The 27064-nt window shown below is 37.8% G+C and overlaps 2 protein-coding genes across 3 annotated transcripts in view; one reads left to right on the top strand and one right to left on the bottom strand.

Annotated features, from left to right (window-relative positions):
* The window catches only part of LOC106884249 (dyslexia-associated protein KIAA0319-like protein), a 97942-nt gene extending 93601 nt beyond the window's left edge, over nucleotides 1-4341 (top strand). The window contains exons 22-23 of the mRNA XM_014935518.2: nucleotides 101-286; nucleotides 3192-4341. Of these exons, the coding sequence (XP_014791004.1) occupies nucleotides 101-286; nucleotides 3192-3340 (335 nt within the window). The 3' untranslated portion in view covers nucleotides 3341-4341. The remainder of the gene's footprint in view (nucleotides 1-100; nucleotides 287-3191) is intronic.
* A 1324-nt stretch (nucleotides 4342-5665) lies between these two features.
* On the bottom strand, nucleotides 5666-19382 carry LOC106884254 (uncharacterized). 2 transcript variants are annotated; one of them, XM_014935532.2, is made up of 6 exons: nucleotides 19091-19382; nucleotides 14592-14687; nucleotides 12550-12618; nucleotides 9322-9379; nucleotides 7320-7442; nucleotides 5666-5814 (listed from the first exon to the last, which is right to left on the bottom strand). In XM_014935532.2, the coding sequence occupies exons 2-6, from the start codon at nucleotides 14669-14671 to the stop codon at nucleotides 5752-5754; spliced, it is 393 nt and encodes a 130-aa protein (XP_014791018.1). In that variant the 5' UTR covers nucleotides 14672-14687; nucleotides 19091-19382; the 3' UTR covers nucleotides 5666-5751. The 2 variants fall into 2 exon arrangements, with proteins under 2 accessions (XP_014791018.1, XP_014791017.1); XM_014935531.2 differs by lacking the exon at nucleotides 19091-19382 and adding an exon at nucleotides 18996-19075.
* Between the last annotated feature and the right edge of the window lie 7682 nt (nucleotides 19383-27064).

Below are 27064 nucleotides of genomic sequence, written 5' to 3'. Positions count from 1 at the left end.
TTTGGAATCAAACTTCTTACCACACAGCAATGTGTTAATCTTACCATCATATATGAGAATGACCTTCATCTTCCGTTTTTCTCTTTTATTTCATCAACAGATTGGAGCATCCTCTACGTGGTCATTGTATGCTTCTTAATAGTCGTTGGCCTTGCTGGCTTTGTCTGGTTGACTTGCTGTATATGGAAAAGACGTCTATGGCGGTGGAGAACCAGAAAACGGCCCAAATATTCTTTACTTTCACAAAATGATAATGCCAAAGAAAATTTTAAAATGTTAACTAAAAGTAGGCAAAGTTTTTTCTTCTTTTCTTTCTTTTATTTGAAGAAACTAAAATCATTTTTCTTTTAATGTACTTTGTTTCTTTATTCATATAATTTAGTTTGAATTGTTTCAAGTTTTTCTATCACATATAAATTGCTGGTAGAGACACAGTATTTCATTTTGCAACCACAATATGCTACCAGGTATATTAAGGGTTTATAAGTTGATGCTGTGTTCTACTTTTTGTGTTAGCAGGGCAATTCAATCTCTTTTAAGTTATCTCTACAGATTTTCTATAGAATTTAGAGCCAGCGTTGCAAGTTACAACCTAAGAGTTGTTTGTGGCACTGAAGAAGGAACAATAACACCTGAAATGTGCATATACACCTATTACGTATCTTTGATTGCATTGTTTACATTAGATATATTCATCTACAAAACATTATAACTTCTGAATTTTTATACAAAATCTGTAGAGATAACTTAAAAGTGATATAAATACATTTCAGAGGTGTCCTTGCCTGACAAGTGTTATGCTCTGAGATGTGTGTTAAAACCAAAACAATTGCACCATGGAGGACACATGTTAATCATTCAAAAATACAAAAAAAACTGTTAATTTCACTTAAGCATCTGTTATTTTGATGTCAAAATTTCCTTCTCCCAACAGTGACCTGGTTCCACTGCAACTGGTTTGGGGCAACACTTTCCATTAGTATATATTATGGGCTTCAGGGTTATAAATATAATTGTTTTCTATATTGGTCAGTCGTTCTGGTTGTCATCACCTGATGCTTGTAGTTGGTCAGGGGTCAGTTAACTTGATATTTTGTTGTAATTCACATTCCCTTTTTTCTTTCTATCAGTGGCAGGGGGGAGGTAGAGCCTGTCTTATTGTATAGTACAGTGTGGGGTGGAGGAGGCCACTGTACCAATGGCACGTAAAAAGCACCCCCTGGCTGGCTCCTGTGCCAGTGGCACTTAAAAAGCACTATCCCAATGTGATCGATGCCTGGCTTGCCCGACTGGTTCCTGTGCTGGTGGCACATAAAAAGCACCCACTACACTCTCAGAGTGGTTGACGTAGGAAGAGCATCCAGCTGTAGAAACCTTGCCAGATCAGATTGGAGATTGGTGCAGCTCTCTGGACCTCAGTCAAACTGTCCAACCCATGCCAGCATGGAAAACGGACGTTAAATGATGATTTGTACTCCTTAATGTTTTGCATGTGTATATCTTTGAGCATATTAGATGATATTATTTTAGAGAATTGGGTCCTCTTTTGTTTATTAAAGAAATACTAAAAGACATTGGGAAATATAATAGACATTACGTTAGTGAAAGATGACCAATATTTGAATAGCAGCACTATTTTGAGAGAACAGCAGAACAGACAGCCAACCAGAACTGATTGAAAGTTCTTAGTTGAATGTTTTGTCCTCGTCGGGGGCAAAGCTGAAGACCTCCACTGCAGCATCCTCTGCCTGTCTTTGTCACCACTGGACTTATGAAGTTGGCTGAACAACTTCTATTAAAATCCATTTATTATTATTCCATGAAATAATCATATCTTAAATTGACATGAAACCTAGAGCCTCTGCATGGCTGTTTAACCTGCTGAAAATAGATCCCAAATCTCCCATCTTAAAAGAAGGACATGGATAATGCAATCCAAGATGCATTATCTGCATTAAAGACTGCATGGCCATCTTTGGAATGTCTCTGATTGTAGTTCTAGGGAAAAGTAACTGACATCATCTTATGTTCATGCTTATACATGTGAACATAAACGAAGTAATGTTGTTCACTAATGTGAACTAAAACTAATTAACAGATTTGTTCACTGTTCACTGTTGACTTTTTAAATTTTTAGTCAGTTACGGGTGAAGTGCTCATCACGAGCCATCAAACATTGTTAGCAGATTTATGCAAATGAGAAACTTGGCCAAAGTCTTACCTCAGAATAGACTCCAGTCACCTAAGATAGTGCTGTTAAACAAGGGAACCAATTAAATCTAGCTCCCAAATAAGCCAGGGTGTAATTTGAACCTGAATGCCAAAAGCACAAGTAACGTAAGGTGTTCCTCGTGAGGCTCTGATGATGTCTGTCTGTCTGTCTTGCCTTATTTCGTGTATTGAAAGTGAGAAGAATGAAAGGCATGAAATTCGACCTTGATGACATTTTGAATTCAGAATGCTAAGAACCAGAATAAATACTACAAGACTTAATTCAATCAATGTTCTCATTTAATTAAGCCTTGAGGACCAGATGCTCCATCGGTCCTCAACAACTGTTCACCATTGTCCTCAAGTCTTTTCCTCTCCCAGATCTTCTTGGTTTTGACCTGTCTGGCATGGGAAGCCCTACCAGGAACTTTTGCTCTGCTGGCAGAGCTCTCAGACCACACTGAGAGGAACGAACCTTGTGGTGGAACCGTAGAATGATTCTTGCAAAATATTAATTCCTTTGGAAGAAGAAATATTGAATGTTGACATTGGCAGGTCATGCTTCCTGATAGCGTGCAAGACTAAACCCCGCCTCTCAACTGGGAGGGGAGAGTGTAGTAGTATTGAGGGAGGTGGCTTTGCACCCACAATTGAGAGAGAAAGAAGGTGTCTTGCTGTAGGGGAGATACATGACTGCCCCCGATTGGAAAAGAGAGCGGGAGAGATGGTGGTGACGATGCATCAGGACATACCCTTAAATTAGAGGGAGGTGAACATAATTGACACAGAGGATTCAACAGGGTGAATGGGGTAGATTTATCTAAAAAAAAAGGCTAACATATCACTCAATGTCCAAAAATGAAATAAATGTCACTTGTTTTCCACTCTAATTATACCTCATCCACTTTCTATTCATTAAGGTGTTTTATCTCTCAGTCTTTGTGTTTAATCTTCTTTCTAACTCTCTCTCGTGTTTGCAGCTCGTTTAAAAGCCAAAACTGGGACTCCAGCCAGTGACTCAGATCTTTCAAGTGAAGATACATTATTTGTGAATCACAAAAGCCACAATGGACAAATCTGGCCTAAAAATGGAATAAATCAACACATAAGACCAAATATGTTGACCTAGGATTAAAAAAAAAAAACAAAACAAAAAACAATTTACATTGTTAAGTATTTTACACCTGGATATTGTGAGAGCTGTAAACGAGTTATAAGACTTTGAAAAAAGAACTCTAAGGAGATTTTTTTTAAAAAAATAACTACAGCAATATGGGAAAAAACATTACCTTTTTTTAAAACAAATCCCATAAAAATATTTGGGTTGTCATGACAACTTGGAAGTGTCTGTTTATTTTTGCACCATTTTACACAGACATTAGAGAGTGTGTGTATGTGTGTATTGAGATAATGGGGGGAGGGGTAAGATGGTGGAAAACCTTATGTGTGGTGGTGGTGGGGGGGAGTGTTTGTATGATAAAGGCACAACATTTGTGTTATCAATTCTTTATGTTGACCAGTAAAAGAACAGTAAAAGACTGGTAACATCCAAAGTCCAGTGTTTCACAAGAATCCTTCCTTCAGTTTTTAAGACTTTTTCTTTTTTGCCTCTCTCCCAAAACCCTTTTGGGCAGCTGATCTCAAACAGGATAATCGTTCTTCTTTTTCCATATCAACAACTTTTGTGTGATGGCATGTTTATATGTGTGAGCACATATGCATGTTGAGTGTGTACATAAGCAAAAGTGACAACCCAGACACAGTGCACAATGTATGAAGGAGAACGAGAAATCTAAGTGCGATTGTGAGAATGTGAGTACACATTTACATGTGTGTGTGTGTATACACACATGAAGATAAGAAAGAGAGCAGGAAATTGGGTGTGTGTGGGTGAAAAAGAGAGATTTTGTAAATATAAAAACTCTGTGTGTGTGTGTGTGTTTAAAAACTTTGCTCCTTCCAGAACCTTCTTTACTTTGCCTTTTAGATGATTGAAAAAACATCTAAAAACAAAACAACAAAAAGAAAAAGACAAATTCCCACAAAAAAATACCAAAAGCATAAACAACAAACAATAAAACTTATGGTGTCTTTTAAAAATATTTCACTCTTAAGACAACTTTTACATTTCATTGTTGTTGGTTGTTGATTTTTTTTTGTTTACTTGTGTGCCATGTGCATTCATGCATGCAACATACTCAGGTAAGTGAAATGTTAACCAAACTCACTGAATTGTCTTCTTGCTAAACTGTTGTTAAATACTCAACTGTTAATATTATTGTTCTTGTTATTAAACTAAGTTGTTGTTTTTTTTTGTTTCAGTGTGTCGTGAGAAAGTAGAAATGACCAGTTATACTGACCATGTTTGATGACATAAAAGACACTTTTTTTTTATCCAAAAAAATGTCCCCCTGGCTCCTATATACAAAGTTGGGCCAATATTTAGATTCTTGAAGGGTTGCAAAGTGAACTGCTTAACCAGACAGCCATTCCTACACTTAGATCTAAATAACATTGCTAGAGATTTCAATTAGGTTTTTGGCTTCTTTCCATAGTTAGGTTTGAGCATTGTGCTGTAAACAACCTTATGTTAAGACAGATTAGACTGTTGTCAACTTGTCATATCACTTTTAACTATGGACATTTTAGATATTGTATCTCTGACATATAATCTTGGACAAGTCTTTTTATTACACAGCCCCAGGATCCAGGTATTGCGAATGAAAATGGATTGATAGGAAAAAACCATGTAAGAAGCTCAGGGGATGGACAAACTGCAATTTAATGGTCCAATCTTGTCTCACAGCTTTCTAGGTTTGTGTTAAGAAGGGAATCCGGCCATAGAAACCATGCCAAAACAAAAATGGAGCCTGTGGCAGCCTTCTGGGTTGCCAGCTCCCATCAAACCATCCATCCCATGCCAGCATGGAAAATGGACGTTAAATGATGAGACATGTCTGTGGAATATTCACAATGCTAATGCCTTCCCCAACATACACACCGAGTGAATATCCATTATTTATACATGTGTGTGTGTGTGTAGGTACTTATGTAGTTAAGCTCACATACACATATGCTGAAGTAGAACAAAATGAATTTATTCTTCAAAACATCAGATATGTAAACAATTGCAGAGTGGAAGCCATTTAAAAATACACAAAAACCGTTAAAATTTAAATTTAGTTTGCCAAAATATTTTCGTCACTTTGAGACCGCGATCTGTTCACTGACAAAATTCCATGCTGGTCAGTGAACAGGCTGCGGTCTCAAAGTGATGAAAATATTTTCGTCATCAAATAGATTCACTTCAACAATTAAATTCTAACGGTTTTTGTGTGTTTCTTAAATGGCTTATAAACACTTTCCATGCTGCAATTGTTTTCATTCCAGCACATGATCTCAGATCAGGTCACTTGCTATGCAAGTACATCTCCGTAACTAACTAAAAAAAAAATCACATTTATATATATTTTTATGTTGTTATTTTTAATTGGTACTGGATGTTTAAAATATGGCTTAGCTTTGTTTGGTTCTCCCCCGTTAGATTGTGCGATTGGTTAGCAAACCTTCATAATCATTTAGTAAAAGTTCAACTCTGTCTCTCTGCAAAACAAAAAGAATTTTTAGTCAGTTTATTCACAGCACAACATGAGCTGCTTGCTGGAACAAGTTTATCAAGAACTGTGACAAGTTCTAAAAAAAATTGTTAAGAGTTAGAATTTTTAGAAAACATGTTAATGGATTATAAGGAAGAGAAACAATTTGTGGAAATTGAGAGAAGTTATTGATTTGTGATAGGCTTCTTCCATAAGTCAATGTTAACCATGGATTTGTATATGAAAGAGGCTTGAGCAAGTTTATTTTTAAGAAGAGCAAAACCTTGTGTAATGCTTGTCATGTATATATATACATGTACAGACAAACATGTATGCAGACATATGTAGAAACCCTTGTCTTACGATAGTTGTGAAAGAGCATCACTGTCATACAAGCAATGTCGTTTGTTTGTTTTCTTCCATGGAAAACCTGTCCCAAGACGGTGGGGCCATATTTACCTTGAATAACAAAAGGTGATGATTGGCAACCAGAATGGTATCTGGTCACTGGGATTTTGCGTCACCGAATACCATGCATAGAAAAATGGACATTAAACGATGATGATGATAGCAGTTGTTCATGCATGCAAGTTTCTCCCAGCCCTCTGGCATTTATTCCACTTTGGTACCAGTGACGTCACAGACATCTGTCCCAATACATCACCTTGGACCGGCACCTTTTTTTTTTGTTAACCTCAAAAAGGATGAAAGATAAAGTTTACTTCTGTGGAATTGGTCCTCAGATCAGAGCGTCACAACAAATATTGCAAAGCATTTTGTCCAGTCAAGGAGATTAGATTAAAAATGGTCAAAGTTTTGAAAAATAGATCTTGTATCTATCAAAATTCTAAATTTCATTGTTGTCAAACATGAATTTATAGATTATTATTTCCCTGCTGCCTGGCCGTGCTCAATAAAACTTGTACCCTGCAGCAGAAGTGTTAAGATTGATCCTTCTGGTGGTGTAAAGCAGCCATAAAAGTGCCATTGTAAAAGCACCCAGCAAACACTGTTAAGTGGTTGGCGTTAAGAAGGGCAAACAGCTGGAGAAACCATGCCAAATCAGACTGGAATTTGGTGTAGCTTGCTAGCTCTGGTCAAGCTGTCCAACCCATGCCAGCATGGACAGATGTTAAAGGATGGTGATGGTTTGAGATGATTTAAAATTTGAGGGTCAAAGGCCATTAAAAGAGAGACATTGCTTAACTTTAGTATTGGAATATGAGGAAGCAAACCTTCAGCTGATAACTGTGCAAGCCTATTTATGTTTAATATCCATTTTTCCAATGCTAGCATGGGTTAGATAAGGACTTAACTGAGGAGGTAGTATTTGATATTTGGATACTCCTTTTTGTTGCTAGCCTTCATCTGTTTTGCAAGGCACGGAGCAAATGGTCACCATGGGAACAAGAAATGCAAATACCTGAGGGGTTTCACTCAAGCAAAGCCATGCAACGGCAATGTTAAAATATTAGGAAGAAAGAAAATGAAACAAAAAAACAAAATTCTTACATCGACTTTGCTCAAAAGATCTTTCATGTTTTCTTTGGTTTTCTTTGGAGGTACCAGGGCTTGCAGCCTGACCGCTTTCAGGGCACTTTTTTGACAAGCAATGAGGTGATTAATTTCATTTGTCTATAAAGAAAAAGAAAACGGAATTCTCTTAGTAAAAGAATTTCCACTCTATAACTACCCCCTCCCCCCTCTTCTTTTCTCTCACTTGTTGGACACACACACACCCCGGTTTATTATAACAAAGATTGAGAGTGTACGGAATTGAGAGTTTTTAACCCTGGCTGGACTGTTCGTGACTGTCAGAAACAATCCAGCCTAAAGTAAAGTACAAAGTAGACTGGCAACTTCTGATGTAATAAATGGATCCGTCCACTCCAACTGTAGACTCGTATTCTATTATCAGATAATGTTTTTTGCATTTGGTAAAAGACACTTCAAGATTCTTTACAACTCTTACATCATCATTTAATGTCAAACCATCCAATCCATGCTGGCTTCTTTAAATGGTTTGTCAGGATCCAGCGATCCTCAGGGTTGCATCAGGCTCCGATGTAAGAGCTGTGGCATGGTTGCCATGGCTGGAGGATGCTCTCCCCAACAACAGCCACTTTACAGCGTGGACTGGGTGCTTTTTCTTATGCCACTGGCACTAGTGAGGTCAGAAGCTAATTTACCAGGCAGGAAAAGGTTAAAAAAAACACCCTCCCCTCAACATTAGGATATAAACCTGAAGACAGGTAAAGTAACAACTAACAAACCAGTTAGCGGCAGAGAGCTTAAAAAAGCTGAATACCATCTACTTCCATTATCGTGTTAATATATCAACTGAAAAGCCAAGAAGAATTCAGAGCTGAATAAGCAGAACAAACAATAACGTCCCCGTAACTTAGCGGTTTGGCAAAAGAGACCGATAGAATAAGTACTAGGCTTACAAAGAATAAGTCCTGGTGTCGATTTGTTTGACTAAAGGCGGTGCTCCAGCATGGCCGCAGTCAAATGACTGAAACAAGTAAAAGAGTAACAAGTACACAAGATGTTTAAAATGGAGTCTCTAGCAAACTTAAAATTTAGTGGAACTTAAGATACTCAAAATATACCAGGAAATTCTTGAAACAAGAACCATTGACTGTTCTGCGGACCTGCCTCAAGTTGTAAATAAGGCCTTGTTACAGAGTTGACATAATTAAGGTACATGCAGTGGGGCTATATTTCATGTTTACATTTTTTTTTATCACATTATCTGAAGTACATTCTATAATGTACTTGTTAGTACTCTTGGGTTGGTGTAGTTTGTAATTCTGATATTCTGCATTTTTTTAAATATAATAAAATAGAAATGAAATAATGTTCAGTTCAAAATATTACCATTTAATTTCAAGGTTGTGTGTTAAATAAATTTCAATAACTACAAACAATTTTGACTATAAAAAGCCATCTATGTATCATACTAAATGTATATACACCATTGACAGGCCAGCTACTGTGTTAAAAACACAATAAATATCTGAGGGAAACAAAGATTTGTTGCAGCCAGTAAGAAGATTGCCAGATGTAGTTTAGTTCCTTTCAATGAAGCAGACTCACAGACAGCCACATTCATGGATGATAATTCCTTTCCTCTGATACAGTGTTAGACTAAAATAGCCATCTATGTATCCTACTGAGAAGGCTGTACATATTGTTGATTAGCAAGTTACTGAGGTATTTATTCTGAAATAACATCTCTTATGGCTTTTCTGTATTTTGTAATACAATCCTAAAATAGCTGACCTGGAGAGTGAAGATTAATTCATAGATTTATAGAAATAATTCTCAATAGGCAACCCTACAAGTCTGATGCCATAGCAACTTGGCCAAATGTGAACCAGCATTACAGAATCAACATGAAATAACTACTAGTTTGTAATTGGGGGGTGGGGAATCTTATTCATCTGATTTTTATAGCTTCAAGGGGAACATGTCAAACCGAAGATTACTTAATGATGATTAATTTAATTACCTTCGCTGATTGGAAACTAATCCGCATTACACGTAGTCGACCTCTAGCTTCAGCTGCTCTACAAGAGAAAATGGTAAAGAAACAATGTTAAGGAAACAAGAAATTTCATAATTTATTCTTTTTTTTTTTACCCAGGTAAAAAGGCTGTGCCTTTGGCCCTTTGCAGGGCCCCTGACACTGCGTATCTGTGTGTCTTTGTGTTTACATCACCATCACTACTTGAGAGCTGGTGATGGTTTGTTTACATCCTTGTAACTTAGCAGTTCAGCAAAAGAGTCTGATAGAATAAGTACCGGACTTTAAGTCACAAAAACTGGGATCAATTATTATGACTTAAACCCTTTGAGGAAGTTCCTTAGCATGGCTGCAGTCCAATGACTGAAACAAGTAAACAATATCTTAGAAACATTTAAAGCCAATGCCACAACTTCTTCACTACACTGTGGAGAAATACCAGCATGGACAATGGATATTAAATGATGATGATCTGACCTAAATAGACTTTTACATTGAATAGGAGCAAATCCTTACATCCCCCATCTGTAGGAATAGACACCATATTGTTGAGTCAAGCACATGAAAATCAAGTGGAAATTGCAGTTGTGATCCCCATGCTAGTGGCACAAAAAGCACCATCCGAACGTGGCTGATGCCAGCGCCACCTTGACTGGCTTCTGTGCCGGTGGCATATAAAATGTGCCATCTGATCATGGTCGTTGCCAGCCTCCTCTGGCCCCTGTGCCGGTGGGACTTAAAAAGCACCCACTACACTCTTGGAGTGGTTGGCATTAGGAAGGCCATCCAGCTGTAGAAACACTGCCAGATCACACTGGAGCCTGGTGCAGCCTCCTGGCTTCCCAGACCCCAATTGAACCGTTCAACCCATGCCAGCATGGAAAACGGATATTAAACGATGATGATGGTGATGACCTTATAGGCAAGTTATTCATGAGGGGTTTGTGTCTAGATTGAGAAGAAGAATGTGCTTCACCAACATAAACACTACAAACAATGCAGTCGAACACTGCCAGACTGCTTAGAATGACGACTGAGTCGGTGAGAGTGAAACAGTTTGTGTTGTGGACAGAGCAGAGTGTGTTTTGACTTGATAGACAGATTTAAACCATCAGCCTGTCAGTTAAATGCCCAAATACAACTACAATATCCTGTAAACAAGAGCAGAATGGATAAATACTGTATATAAAGTCACTTTCAGGTACGTTTTCATTGTATGGCTTATGAACAAGTGTCTTCTACGAAAGCCTCCAGTTGACTGATAGCTTGCAAGTGAAAATGGGAGCCAGAGAAACTATAAGGGAGTCCATCACATACATATTTTGAGAAGTTATGGTCTAGTGGTCAGGGTGGGGCATTCATAGTCACAAGATCATGGTTTCAATTCCCAGAGCAGGTGGTGCATTGTGTCGTTGAATAAAACACAATCTCACATTGTTCTATAACCACTTTGATACCTGACGCATGGGACACCGGGCATCTGTACAGGTAATCATTGATTTGACAAGCAGTGAGCTAATGTACAGCTAAAACATCTGATCATTATAAACAAATCATTTTTTTTGCTAATTGTTCAGCTCGTCTCTCATTTATGTCAGGCAAGTCCACCATATGTTCCTTTTTCTTTTACTTGTTTCAGTCATTTGACTGCGGCCATGCTGGAGCACCGCCTTTCGTTGAGCAAATTGACCCCAGGACTTATTCTTTGTAAGCCTAGTACTTATTCTATTGGTCTATTTTGCTGAACCACTAAGTTTCGGGGACATAAACACACCAGCATCAGTTGTCAAGTGATGTTGGGTGGACAAACACAGATACACAAACATACCTATATATATATATATATATATATATAATAATAATAACCCATATATGCATGTATGTATACATATAGATGTAGGTATGTACATATATGTATGGATATATGCATCATCATTATCATCATCTTCGTTTAATGTCCGCTTTCCATGCTAGCATGTGTTGGACGATTTGACTGAGGACTGGTGAAGCCTGGTGTAGCCATCCGGTTTCACCAGTCCTCAGTCAAATCGTCCAACCCATGCTAGCATGGAAAGCGGACGTTAAACGATGACGATGCATATATCCATACATATATGCATATATACAAGCATATATGGGTACAGGATATCAAAAAAAAAATGTTAAACACAATGAGAAACGAAAACAGAAAACGAACTTTTTTCGAACAACGAAAAAAAACAACAGAGAAACGAGACATGCAACATAAAGAGTATATCCCTTCGTCAATTGTCCCTGTTCCATCTACTTTCGAAGGCAAGGACAATACATGATATATATATATATATATATATATATACAATGGGCTTCTTTCAGTTTCTGTCTACCAAATCCATTCACAAGGCTTTGGTCGGCCCGAGGCTATAGTAGAAGACAAATGCCCAAGATGCCATGCAGTGGGACTAAACCCGGAACCATGTGGTTGGCAAGCAAAAGAATTTTTTTTTCAAAATCCCTGATTGAATCACAATATTTGAATTAATTATATGAAAAGAAAATCTTAAAAAAACAGAATGGCATGAACCTTTTGGAAGAAATTTTCATATGTGTAAATGCTTCGACTAATAATAGATTTTTCAAACCTGTTTTATGGAGCAATTCAGAGAGAGAAATTGTGTTTAGTGGTGGCATATCTATAAATGGGTGAAAGTGTGTAGCCCAGGGGTTAGGTGCACTCAGTTGGGAGATCACTGTTTTGATTCCCTGACTGGGTTGCATGTTGTGTCCTTGAGCAAGATACTTCATTTCAATTTGTTCCAGTCCACTCAGCTGTAAACAGGTAGCCTGGCAATGAACTTTCGATCGGGGGAAGTTTGGACTCTGCTCACCGAGCCAAGGAGGTAGCATCAGTCGAAAGCTAAAAAAACGATGCAAAGCGCATTGTGACCAGTGATGTGTAACATTTCATAGTCTGGCCAATGATGTGATTGTGTGTGTGTGTGTGTGTGTGTGCATTTGTATCTTCTTGTTTGTGTTTCAGCAGTGTTTATACTTGCAATTTTAAGTATTTTAGTTGGACACAAAGTATGGTGACAGGAAGGAGACCCACCCATAGAATGAATTGTAACAAGCGTCAAGCAACTCCTGCTAACATGGAACAAGCAAATACACAAGAGACAATGATGACGACGGAAGATAAAAGATGGTAATGAAAGAATAATAATGAGCACATACTTCAGCTGGCCAATTAATTTCTCTGTCTTCATTCGTTCTTTTCTGATTTTTTCCTCATCTTCTGCCCGTCTATAAAATACAAATATTTCAGATTTCAACTAAATTCAACAACCAACGTATGTCATTAGATAATGAGACTGATGACCTCTTAACTAAGCAACAGGGGACTCTGCAGCAGAAGTGTTAAAACCAATCCCTCGGGTGGTGTAAAGCACTCGTGGTGGTACCACATAAAGGCACCCGTGTGGTGCCACATAAAAACACCCAACATGCTCTGTAAAGTGGTTGGCATTAGGAAGGGCATCCAACCGTAGAGACCATGTCAAATCAGACTGGAACCTGGTGCAGCTCTCCAGCTTCCTAGCTCTGGTCAAACCAACCCAAGCCACCATGGACGATGGACGTTAAATGATGATAATGCTACAAACAACAGCCAAATATCCCTCAAATCATACTACCCTACTGCCCTAGAAACAGAAACCTCATCATTATTTAATATCCATGTTCCATGCTGCCGTGGATTGGATGACTTCACAGGACCCAGTGGGTCCAAGGACTTCATCGGGATCCAGTGGCTGCTTTCTATGGCTGGATGCCTTTTCTAACACGCACATTAGACAATGTAGTCCAAGATACACAACGACTGAAGTAAATAACAAGATGGAGATAGTCGAGAGAACTGTTTTGTCTGCTGGTAACAAAAGGCTTCTCTGTCAGAGTGAAAGGCAGATTGCACTGTGGCTGTGGCTCTCCAATTCATGCCAGCATAGCAAATGGACGTTAAATGAAGATGATGAATAATTCTTTCTAATCATAGAAATTTGGAAGCATTCAGTTAGAATTTATTGTATTGACTGTGAAAAGCAAAGTTGACATCAGCAGAGTTTGAACTCAGGACAGAAATATAACAATAATAATCCTTTCTACTATAGGCACAAGGCCTGAAATTTGGGGGAGGAGACAAGTCGATTTCATTCATCCCCAGTGCATAACTGGTACTTAATTAACATTTGACAGATATTTGTTCTCATCTTGTTTGTTGTTAACACAATGTTTCGGCTGATATATCCTCCAGCCTTCATCAGGTGTCTTGGGGAAATTTCGAACCTGGGTTCTCATTCCTAAGGTATTTTTTGCTATTATTATTATTCAGGTCACTGCCTGGAATCGAACTTGGAATCTTGGGATTACTAGCCACTATGCCATATGGCATATTGGTTAAGAGTGCAGGCTACTAACCCCAAGATTCCAAGTTTGATTCCAGGCAGTGACCTGAATAATAATAATAATAATAACAACATCGTAAAATACCTTAGGAATGAGAACCCAGGTTTGAAATTTCCGCAAGACACCTGATGAAGGCTGGAGGGTATATCAGCCGAAATGTGTTATCAACAAACAAGATGAGGGCAAATATCTGTCAAATGTAAATAATATACATAATTCCTCACCTCTTAAATATAGAACTGTGGTACTTAATTTATCGACCCCAAAAAGATGAAAGGCAAAGTTGACCTCAGCAAGATTTAACCCTTTTGTTACCATATTTATTTTGAGATGCTCTGTGTTTCTTTCAATGAATTTTAAATATAACAAAGCATTTAGTAAAATAACTTAGTTTAAGGTTTAGTGGAAGATTTTAATTCAAAACTTATGAAAACAAGTCGTTTGTACCACAGAGCCAGAGGTGGTTTCAGCCAGATTGGTATCGAAAGGGTTAAACTCAGAACATAAACAGATGTAACTAAGTACAACAAGGCATTTGATCATTACTCTATCGATTCTGTTACCAACCACCCTCTGCTCTTAATAAGGAAGATTTCTTACATTGGTATAAGGTTGCAAATGGCCCTCAGCTGTAAAAAGACAGGAGGTGAAGCCAACCCCAGAAGAAATTGGACTCAAAACTATTACAAAATACTGCAGATCCAGTTGTCCAATGCTGCCAACCTTGCCTTTCAATAACAACATTTAAAGGTTATGAAAAGTAACAGAGGAAGACAAGAAAAAAGAAATTTAATAAACAATAACAAAATACATACTGTATTGAAATGCTTTTAAGTTGTGATTCAAATTTGCTCCGAGATAAAACACCTTTACTCAAAGGCATTGGATGAGGCATTTCCAAATGATTTCACCTAAGAATAAAACATTATACATACAAAGTTAAAGAAGTGATTTTTTAAAATTCTCAATCGCAGGATAATGCTAATAATATAGCCTGAACAGGATAAACTACCCCAATTTTGCAGAAAAAAGTGTAGGTGGTTAGCTATGAGTGTATGAAATACGTCTTTTGAAATGCTGGAGCCTAAAGCAGATAAGTTATAAAGAATAACATGAAAATATTAGATAGAATAGCCCAACTAATTAGGGAGAGAGTTAGTCTAGATGAGATGCAGTTTGGTTTTGTGCCAGGCAGAAGCACCACTGATGCTATATTTCTGGTAAGGCAACTGCAGGAGAAATATGTAGCCAAAGACAAACCACTGTACTTGGCTTTTGTTGACATGGAGAAAGCCTTTGACAGGGTTCCCCAATCCCTTATCTGGTGGTCAATGCAGAAACTGGGGATAGACGAGTGATTGGTAAGAGCTGTACAAGCCCTGTAAAGGGATGCTGTCAGTAAGGTGCGGGTTGGCAACGAGTATCGTGAAGAATTCTAAGTAGAAGTAGGGATTCACCAAGGGTCAGTCCTCAGCCCCCTCTGATTCATTATAATCCTCCAGGCAATAACAGGGGAATTCAAGACAGGTTGCCTCTGGGAGCTCCTCTATGCTGATGACCTTACCCTAATAGCCAAGTCACTGCCAAAACTGGAGACGAAGTTTAGGGTGTGGAAGCAAAGTCTAGAATCGAAGGGCCTTAGGGTTAACCTAGCAAAAACCAAAGTCTTAGTAAGTAGGAAGGCTGTCAAATCACAACCCACTTCAGGTAGATGGCCCTGCTCAATCTGTAGAAAAGGCATGGGTAGAAACGCCATGTGATGTACCCGGTGTAAGCTATGAACACATAAAAGGTGCAGCAATATCAGAAGAAGGTTAACTGGGAAGATAGTTTTTGTGTGTGACAGATGCACAGGGACAATAAACACTGAAGATGTACAGAAAACTGATTCCATCACATGCCAAGGGGAAAAGCTACCTAGGTGACCAAATCTGTAGTTGGCGTGGTTGCGCTGAGAGTGTAGCGACTAGAGTAAGAATAGCCTGGGTAAAGTTCAGGGAGGTCCTACCTCAGCTGGCAACTAAGGACCTCTTGCTCAGGATGAAAGGTAGACTGTATGATGCATGTGTGTGAACTGCCATGCTACACGGCAGTGAAATATGGGCTGTGACTGCTGAGGACATGCGTAGGCTTGAAAGAAATGAAGCTAGTATGATCTACTTGATGTGTAATCTCAGTGTGCATACACAACAGAGTGTAAGTACCTTGAGAGAAAAGTTGAACATAAGAAGCATCAAATGTGATGTGCAAGAGAGACGACTGCACTGATATGGTCATGTACTACGTATGGATGAGGACAGTGGTGTGAGGAAGTGCCACTCCCTAACTGTGGAAGGAACCTGTGGAAGAGGTAGACCCAGGAAAACATGAGATGAGGTGGTAAAGCATGACTGTTGAACATTGGGCCTCACACAGGCAATGACAGGAGACCGAGACCTTTGGAGATATGGCAACTAAAGTGAGATTGCAGCTTTGCATGTCTGACCCAGTTAAGAGTACCCCTGATGCATTGGGTGATATGATATGCTTGAGAAGACCTGTTGAGTCAAATAAAAACCAATATCATAGCAGTGGCCAGTACCCCCTGACTGGCTCCCGTGCCAGTGGCACAGAAAGAGCAACATCCAAACATGGCTGAGGCCAGTACCACTTGACTGGCTCCCATGCTGGTGACATGTAAAAAGTACCATTCGAACGTGGCCAATGCTTGACTGGCTCCCATGCCGATGGCATGTAAAAAGCACTATCTGAATGTGATCGACGCCAGGACCACCTGACTGGCCCTTGTGCCAATGCCACGTAAAAAGCACTGTCTGATCATGGCTGATGCCAGTACCCCCTCACTGGCTCCTATGCCAGTGACACGCAAAAAGCACCATCCGAATGTGGCTGATGCCAGTACCTCCTGACTGGCTCCCGTGCCAGTGACATGTAAAAAGCACCCACTACACTCTCAGAGTGGTTAGGAAGGGCATCCAGCTGTAGAAACATTGCCAAGTCAGATTGGAGCCTGGTGCAGCCATTGGCTCTCCAGACCTCAGTCAAACTGTCCAACCCATGCCAGCACGGACGTTAAGCTATGATGATGATGATGATGAATATATATTTTTATTTTTGAAGGCACATGGCTCAATGGTTAGGGCATCAGGCACATAATCACAAGATTGTGAGTTTGATTCCCAGACTGGGCTGTGTATTGTGTTCTTGAGCAAGACACTTTTTTTCATGTTGCTCCAGTTCACTGCAGAAATAGCCCAACTATTGGTACCTCTCCATTGATTGCTGCTTGGTCTGGCAATCATAATGATAAAGCCAAGTTTCATCTATGGTGACTAAAAGAGCCATAAAATCAGCCTCCCCCACTGCAAACCAGTCCACAACCTCCTTGGTGTTGTCTGTCTGATGTGCTTCTCATCTGCATTCAGACATTTTGACACCCATTTTCATGAAAGTTTTCTCATATCCAGAATGTTGTGAATGGATATGGCCAATCCCTTTGCAGGAAATCCCCAGAGTTCCAACCATGGTTTTAGCTGAGACTCTGGCAGTCCTCAAGAATCGTGAGATGTACAGTGTCAGCTTTGTCCTCTGTCGTTGCGGAAGATGGCTGCCCTCCTGACCAGGGTTCATTTGTGACCTCAAAATGACCAGTCTGAAACCTTGACACCCAGATTTTCATTGTGGAGCAAGATGGGTGGCCACCCTTCAAAACTTTCTTCATCTCACCATGGATTTCTACCACTTCTCAGCCTTGCAAAAAAAGGAACATGACCGCACATGCTTCAGTTTTACCAAAATCAACTGTAGAAGCTGCTATCATGCATTAAATCGACAAAAAAGAGAAAGATATATTGTATACCATAAAGAACTTTTTGCAGATCCTCTCCTAAATAGTTGTCCTACCTCCCCTGTAATGATAACAGCTCTATCCTTAAAACCAGGAACTTTTCAGCACCCCACCCCTTCTGTAGATAGATAAAACTGATAAATAATTGAAAGTTTATTGAAGTCATTCATATGAATGAACTTCTTACCGTAACAATATTTTTGGAGGGACGGGTATGGGCACTGTTCCCCCACCAGCAATCTTACTAGAAAAAAAAAAAAAGGAAATAATGCGTCTTAAGTTCATAGTCGAGTGAATATCATAAGTTGAAACATTGACTTTTGACAATTCTTATGTTTCAACCGAGGTTGTTACTAACACACAGCAGAGGAGATTTTGATGGAAACGAAAACTGTAACTGAAATATTAAGAGTCTAACTGACACGTGTCTATCCAAAGTGTGGCTGGACAACATGGAGGGAGAGAGGACTTGTTTTTCTTTTCCTTTACAAAAGTGAACTGCTTCAAATGCAGTAAAGCAATGTGAAAGAGCGTCTACGTAGTCGTTTGCTTTAAACAAATAAACAGCAATGCTCTCTGAGCCCTTTACTTGTCCGAAACAATTTCATAAGTTTGTCGTAAAGGTCCATGTTTGTTTTCAGACTTCTAATCAGCTCCTGTTTCATGTCCACAGAAATATAAAGCTTTCCTCTCAGAAGTCCCGAGTTACTCCGTGGTTGAGAGAAAAAGAAACAGGAATGTGTATCAAGAATGATACATGGACAACAGGGAAAGACATATCCCGTGTGACACGAGACACGAGAGGCAGAGGTTGAAGCACACCCTACCGCCTTAAAAAAAAAATGGACAGGTTGGGTTAAGTAGGTCTAGATATACTATGTTTGAATAAAAGACGGAATACCAAGTGGATAACAATGGGACTAAACAACAACTACTTCGGCCAGAAAGGAAAATTTATAAAAATAACATTCAGTAACATTCATGCGCTGATATTTTATGCTTTACATAGAAAGGATTATATTTGAAATAATTGACGGAGTTTGTATGAAAGACAAAGTTTAAAGACAACTTTCCAGCCTCAGAAGGCAAAGAATAAATAAAATAAAATTGGAATTCGTCTGAAGTTTATCTGTTAGAATTCTATGATAGAATTCACACCAAGAAACATGTCTTAGAGTCAGCTTTCCTGTTTCTTTATAACTGCCTCTGTTGCTGAGTCTCTTAGACTCGGAAAATAATAGTCATAAGCGCTGCCTTTTTTGTCTGTTACTAAAATGGTGAAAACAATTTGGATTCAGTTCTGGCCCAAGTCCGTCACTGTAATGTGTTTAACGCCAATATTACATTAAAGAAGAAGAAAGTAATTGAATACCTTTAAATGCTTCGGTTAAAGCAAACGGAACAACGACATAAATAATGACTGGGCGTTACTAAGAAACGAAGACGGTGAATAATGAAAACAATTACCTTTTTAAACATTTCCACTAACACCGCGGCATCACTGTATAACGAATGACAAGTCTTAATTCTTCCCCTCTTCTAAACATAAACGTTTTCTTTTCACGTTAATTTGCTTGAGTTTACCAAACATTTATCTACTTAGAACTTTTCAAGTTTTCGGGTTTTTTTTTTCAAGTCGCTCACAACTGAACTGACATGTGCAAAATATCGGTTTCAAATTTTGGTACAGGGTCTGCTTGTTTTGGTACTTTTTTGGTTATCTCCCCAAACTAAAAAAATTGTCAATCTAAAAAAAAAAAGATTAATAAATATGGAAAACGAGAAAATTAAACGTTGAATCTGATGATATTTTTATAACAAATCATACAAAACTGAAAAAGTTAATAAACATGAAAACTGAAAAAAATTAAGCATCTTACTGAATCTAATAACATTTTTGCAACAAATCATTCCATTCCTATTGAGGAGGCCATGTGTTAAAGTATTGAATCAAAAGGATCTAACTCTTTTAATCTCTTGTCGCCACTCGATTTTTTAGTGGGGAGATAATCCAATTTTTTAATGGGAGTGAGATAACCAAAAAGTACCTTTATTTTGTTGACCCTGAAAGGATGAAAAACAAAGTAGACCTTGGTGCAATTTGAATTCGGGATGTCAAATTGGATGAAATGCTGCTCAGCATTTTGACCAACGTGGTAAGGATTTTTCCAAAATATTGATGAAATAAATTACCACTCAGAATCCTGGCTCCATTTAATTTTTGCTATAAATGATGGTATTGGATTGCATATAAGAAACACTTTTGTTTCTCAAAAAAATCACCTTAGGTCCTATATGTGAAATAAAGCCTCTCATAAACCAATTTTGTCCCTGGTCCCGCTTCTTGAACAAGCACTGCTGAAATTCTGATGAGTCTACTATACCCGTGCGTCTTTTATGCTATCAAATGCAGTCATCAAGATGTGAATGGAATTATACTGGAAGAACAAAAAAATATCTTACCTGGTTACAATACCTTGGATTTATTAAGTGAGAAGAAATGAGAGTAATGTTTATGGTTTCCTCATAGAAAAATTCCATGTCCAATTTCATTTCTGGTTTCCACAATTTTCAGTGACATTTTATATACATTGCTCACCTGAATGCTAAAACATAACCATTAATTTCCTTAACAGACCATTCTATGTTCAATCCAAATACGTGGCACTCTTTATGGTGATGATCACATTGCTATTGAAGAAATCCAATCATGCTACTAAGTGGATATACGATGCTGTGATGTTGCTTCACTGTGGCGTACTCCATCAGCTCATGTTTGATGGTGAGTTTTGGTGCGTTATCTATAAGACATGTTCTGCCATGTCTGTTTAACAATCTGCTTTGATATAGAAATGTCGATCACAAGAGTTGATAAGAGAAGATGCATGGCACAATTGTAATTGGTAGCATCTCAGCAAAAATATGCACTCAACCGATTCAATCAGCTGAAATCATGGTCGTCATTATTTCTATGTCCATCGTTTCATTGCTGATGTGAATTGGACGAGAATTGCTGAGGCAACATTCGATGACCAGATGCCCTTCCTGGCACTGACCATTATTCTTAGATTGTTGAGTTTCTAGTGAAGTCAATAAACTTGCGGTCATTGATTACTGTGAGAGAAAACTCCTAGGAAATGAGAAATGACTGGTGAATGTTTTTCCATTCTTTTGCTGGTTTCAGTCCATTGAATCACTTCAGTCATTCTTACTGTTTCTCAACTCCCAGAATGTGCAATTCCACTGGAATCCCTTCCTCTCCAGCATTCTCCCTGCACATCAGTTTGTGTCACAGACATTGCTCCAAGCACTTCTGTTGACTATTCTATAGAAATCAGTAGAAATTCTTGACAACTCTCACTCACAATATTTTTCTTTAAATTTCAGAAGCTCTTACAATTATGTATCGCCATCATCACAATCTAGTTTCTGCTTTGGCAAGGTTTCTACAGCTGGATGCCCTTCCTAATGCCAACCATTTTACAGAATGTTGTGGTTGCTTTTTACATGGTACTAGCAGAGCCGGCTTAAGGTACTGGCAACTTTGGCAGTCACCTGGAGCACCATGTCTACATTTCCAGTTTCTCTCCTTGGGAAAGTTTTAAAGTGCCAGCAACCCAAGGGCTGGCCCTGGGTACCAACACAAAAAGGCAAAACTGTAGTGAGATGAACTTTATGAAATTAACAAATATTATTCTAAGAAATATTGTAGAAAAGAATCCAAAGAATGGATTTTAACCATGTAACACAGTTAGTCAGTAATGATCCTTTGTACTATAGGCACAAGGCCAGCAATTCAGGGGAGAGGGATAGTCAATTACATTGACCCCAGTACACAACTGGTACTTATTTTATCAACCCTGAAAGGATGAAAGGCAAAGTCAACCTCAGCAGAAAACAGTTTATCAGTAATAATAAACAGTAAAATAAACCTACATTTCTGAGATGGATTACTCTGATAATTTGTATATTCTTTACCAACATGTTCCTGTACTCAAAAGTGAATAATACTTGTTGCTTTTGTCTTGGAGAACAACTTTAACCCGATAGACTGTGTGTGTAAAAACATATCCAGCTCAAAATGATGTCAGTGGACGATCAGACACATCACATGACCAGACCACACTGCATCTAATTCCTCTTCTATAGAGAGAAAATGTTGAAGACCAAATCCTGCAGAGAATGGCCTTTGCATTCAAGTGTGAAGGAATGTATTAAAAAATGTATACATTATTACTTTGATCCTCTCTATTTCATGGGTTTATAGGGAACTATAATAATAATAATAATAATCCTTTCTGCTATAGGCACAAAGCCTGAAATTTGTGAGGAGGAGGTAAGTCGATTACATCAACTCCAGTGCGTAACTGGTACATAATTAATCAACCCTGAAAGTCAAAGTTGGAATTTGAACTTAGAATGTAACAACAGACAAAATACCGCTAAGCATCTGTCCAGCATGCCAACAATTCTGCCAGCTCACTGCCCTAACCCTTTCGTTACCATATTCCTGTTGAGATGCTGTCAGGTTTCTTTCAATTACTTTAAATATAACAAAGAATTTAGTAAAATAAATTAGTTATCATTAAGCAAGTGTTAGGAACATAAATTGTGACTAAAGTTTGGTGGAAGATTTTAATTCAAAACTAATGAAAACAAGACATTTGTACTCAGAGCCAGAGCTGGTTTGGTAACGAAAGGGTTAATAATAATAATAACAATAATGATGATAAATCAAATTATCCACACTTTTATCTTCCACCATCATCTGCTTTATGTCTTATTCTATGTTTTGCTTGGTTCAAACTTTGAGGACCTAATCACACACACACACGCTTCCCTATGCTGGGTGTGAACTCAAACTTTTGATTTCTAATAGGAAATTTCTAATAAATGGTGTAAAAAAACATTCAGTTTAAATGCTATTGAAGGAAGCATATTGTAAGTGGTAACTAAGAGAGTTAGTGATGGGAAAAGTATCTTTCAGTAAAAGGACTGAGAGCCTTGCTTAAGAAATCAATGTTCACCATCTGATTTCACATAGTCTCTGCAGTCCCTTATCCAAGGGTTCCATAAACTCGATTACTTATCTAAGAACAGAAAAGAGGATGTCATCAACAGGATTGTTTTTATGTTCTTTTGTGTGTTTTTCCATGCTGGCATGGGTTGGAGGAGTTATCAATGCAAATTTTCCCTGTCACATCTCTTTCTGTTGCCAATCCTTTCTTGTTTTCATATAAATTATCTTTTATTTTACTGGTCCTCAAAGTACTTTTGTTTACAGGTGAACGCAACAGCATCACCATCTTTGTGTAAATGATGTTAATAAGGGCATCCAAAACCAACAATCACACATATCCACACAACATAATAGGTGCAGATGTGGCTGTGAGGTGAAGAAGTTCGCTTCACAACATGCTTCGGTTGAAGCAGTCCATAAATGAAGAATGAGGACATATTACCTTGCTTTGTCCCATTCCATCTGTAGAAGGTAAATTAAAATGTACAAGAGAATTTCGTATGCCACTTACGTTCACTTCTCGTGTAAAAGCAGGTTGTGCACATGTGGTGTGACTGGATCTTTTTTAAAACGGGGGCCACATTTTTCATTAACGAAACACTTTGAAACTTGGAACACTGGTAGAATGTGTCATATAAAACATCTTTTTCTCTTAGTCTTCTTAAAAAAAAAAAGAAATCTATAACTTATTCCATGTTAAAGTTGTCGTATTTCTGTAATTTCAACCAATCACTGACGTCCATTCAGCCGATATACATTAAGTGCCGACTACATAAACAAACGATTCTGAAACAATTAACCCTAACCCTAGGGTTAGGGTTAGGGTGAAAGCAAATTTAAAATGAAAAAAGCAAATAAAACGAAGGTATGGAGATTAAATACGCTTTACATCGCTTAATCAGCCAAAGGAGTAAATGTAAACAACTGAATACTTGTCAGTGATTGGTTGAAATTATCGAAATAAGACAATTTTTTTACATGAAATAAATTCGAATACAAAAATATATTTCTGTTCTATAACACAAAATAGATAAGTATACGAAGTTTGAAAGTCTTTCGGTACCAAAAACACTACGTAAAACATGAATGAAAAATGTGGCCCCGTTTTAAAATAGATCCGTGTGACTTAATAACTATGAGGTACCTGATTGCTCCTCTAAGGAGACTGAACACAAAACTGTGGTTGGGAAGCAAACTTCTTCCCGACACAGCCATGCCTGTTCCTAGTTGATTAGATTCAATACTGTGGGACCATGTCGATGTCTGTGGAAGATGAACCTAAGTCACTGAGCCCAACATTTTGCCAAAGGCATAACACCCGTTTGGATGGAGCTTTTTATGTGCCACCAGCACGGGGAGCCAGTCAGGTGGCATTGGCATTGACTCACACTTGAATGGTGCTTATTACATGCCACCAGCATGGGTAAATGTACTCCAACAGAATTGGTCTTGGTTGAAGCAACATGACAGCCGTTGCATGCCAGGATGTGTAGTGGTTGTTCTTGGCAAGAGAGAAGCCTTTCATGATCCACATTGTTGGATCTGTGTGTGGCACACAAACATTCAGCAGCTATTTTTGATGCCACAAATCTTACAGGAGCACGGCTGACCAGCAAGTTACACCGGGCCCCGACCCTCAGTATTGCCCTGAAGTGGAAGAAGGGTCTGTGTCAGAGGGAGGGGGAAGACTGGAACAGCATGAAAGAAAAAAAAAAGAATAGAAAAAGTAGAAAAAGGAAAATGAATCAAGAATCTACAAAGAGGGTTGATGAAAGAATATTTATAAAAGTAAAACTTAATTTTCACAAGATGTTATTTAAAAGACTTCCAGTCAAACATAACAAGAAAAGTAATTTTGTGTGTGTTTGTGTGTGGGGGGGGGATAAGAAGAGAATGGTGTTGGGTTGTATTTGTCACTTTTTTTTTTTAAGAACAAAAATAAATTCTCAGAATAAAACAGAATTCTTGGGGAGAAAACAAGTGTTTTTACCAATATTTTTTGTGATAATATTGTTTATATAAATTTTATATATATGCATACATAAATATGAATTAGTATATAACCAACAAACGTTTATAAATAATTTTAGACTGAGAAAGAACAATAAAGCCATCAAACCATTTTGTGTGGGACAAATATACCATTCAATTCCCACTGACTTTGCACTGTTTTCTTGTGCAAATTAAGCAAAAGTTGCTCATCTCACCTGTAATCAAGAGATAAATGGTTTGTTCTTTTTCAACCTCAAATTAACATTTACAAGGGTTTAGTGTTTAATATCAAAACCTTATATATATATATATACATATATATATATATATATATATAGACACATACATACATACATATATATACACACACATATATATATATATATATATATATACACATATATATATAAGTTTGGCAATGCAAGCAAAAAAAGTAGAACTGAAAGGATGAGTATCTATATTTTATTAATATCGAGCATAAATAACAGAGTGACTCAGAGTTTCGTGTGTCAGCACTTATCAAACGACTCAAAGGGTTACAAAATTTATATAGCAGTGACAATGGTATTTCCCTGGATAGTTCTGGAATAAATCATAAAAACATATCGAACCGGCAACATCGGAAAAATATTTGAAAAACATGAATTTTCCACATGGCATTCCAGAACTATCTAGAGGGAAAAACCATTATTACCATTACATAAATTTATAGCCTCTCCATCTATGACTAGTTTGACAAGTGTTAATGCATGAAGTGGATCTGGAGTCACTCTGTTGCTTCTGCTAAATATGAATATATATAAAAACAATTGCAGCATGGAAGGTGTTTATAAGCTATTTAAAAACACACAAACACCGTTAGATTCACCTCAACATTTAAATTTAATTTGTCAAAACACTTTCGTTGCTTTGAGACCGCGACCTGTTTACTGACAAAATTCCATGCTGCATCTCAATTTTATCAGGGAACAGGTCGCAGTCTCAAAGCGATGAAAATATTTTGGCAAATTAAATTTAAATATTGAAATGAATCTAATGGTTTTTATGTGTTTTAAATGGCTTATAAACAACTTCCACGCTGCAACTGTTTTCATTCCAGCACACGATCTCAGATCAGGTCACTTGCTATGCAAGTACATCCCCGTAATTCTGAAGATATATATGTATGTATATATATGTGTACTATGTATTATATTTGTTTGGTTATGATTAAATGACTGTGAAGGCTATTATGTAATATGTATTACATAGTGGACATGAATATATCAATGTCTATATACATTATGTTTAATTTGTCACACACAAATTGAAACAACTGTAAATCATGGAATGCGTATAAATGAAATAGCAGCTACTCCATTCCTTCCTTCTATATTTGATGGTTTGTAAATATAAAAACGCTCATTGCACCGTCATGTTAGAAATGTGTCAGTCTTGTCCGATGCATTTATATGTTTAGCGTTTGTAAACTAGACAGGATTACACATCCCAAAATTTGCAGACTCAACATTATTATGGCCAACAGTCGTCTCAATCTTGTACTCACCTGTTGATGACAACAGTCAATCATACAGTCATATAGTTAATTGCAGAAAATCCTTTTGAATTCCATTGACATGTAATCCTGTCAAACATATTTGCGATATATATGATCAGCAGAAGTTACAAAGTGACTCAATGGCTGACAGTTTCGTGCACTGGCACTTCAATCCAGCTTTTCAGTTCCGTTTTCCTGCTTATCAAACATACTTTCTATATCACCTTTTGAAGTCATTGAAACTGGTAGAATATCTTGAAAAAATGCAAATTCTTTCTTTTACCCAAAGCATTACTAAGTCCACTCTGCTGAGTGGTTGGCGTTAGGAAGGGCATCCAGTTGTAAAAATCCTGCCAAAACAGTGACAGAAGTCTGGTGCAGGCTTCTGCCTGGCTGGCTCCTGTCAAACCGTCCCACCCATGCCAGCATGGAAGGCAGACTTTAAACGATGATGATGATGATATATATACATAATACTGTATCACCTTTATTTCTATTGACTGTATCACTATAAGTCCTTTGTAACATCTTGCTTGCCGTCCACTTCATTAGAGACTTCTGTATCATTATTATACAATACCTCATAATAATTATTTCACATTTTGATATATATTTATATTACAGCCTGGTCTCTGCTATTTTATTATATAACCTCTTGTATGTACACTTCTGCATGATACCAATGCCTATGTTAATCATCATCATTATCATCCTCATATTAAACGTTTGTGTGGAATATTTCTGGATTTAAGTGACTGTTCCATTGTTAGCAAGTGCCTTTCTGTCAATCAGAGAGAGATTATTTTTGAAGGTGTAGTTTCTAACTTTGAATAAGTTCGTATGCTGTGGAGGAGGAAAATAGTGGATACTACTCTTTCAGATTGACCCTTCG

This window comes from Octopus bimaculoides, chromosome 4 (genome assembly GCF_001194135.2).
Source record: "Octopus bimaculoides isolate UCB-OBI-ISO-001 chromosome 4, ASM119413v2, whole genome shotgun sequence".
Lineage (NCBI taxonomy): Eukaryota > Metazoa > Mollusca > Cephalopoda > Octopoda > Octopodidae > Octopus > Octopus bimaculoides.
Note: the sequence above shows the minus strand (reverse complement) of the source record. Positions and strands in the feature narration are given on the sequence as shown.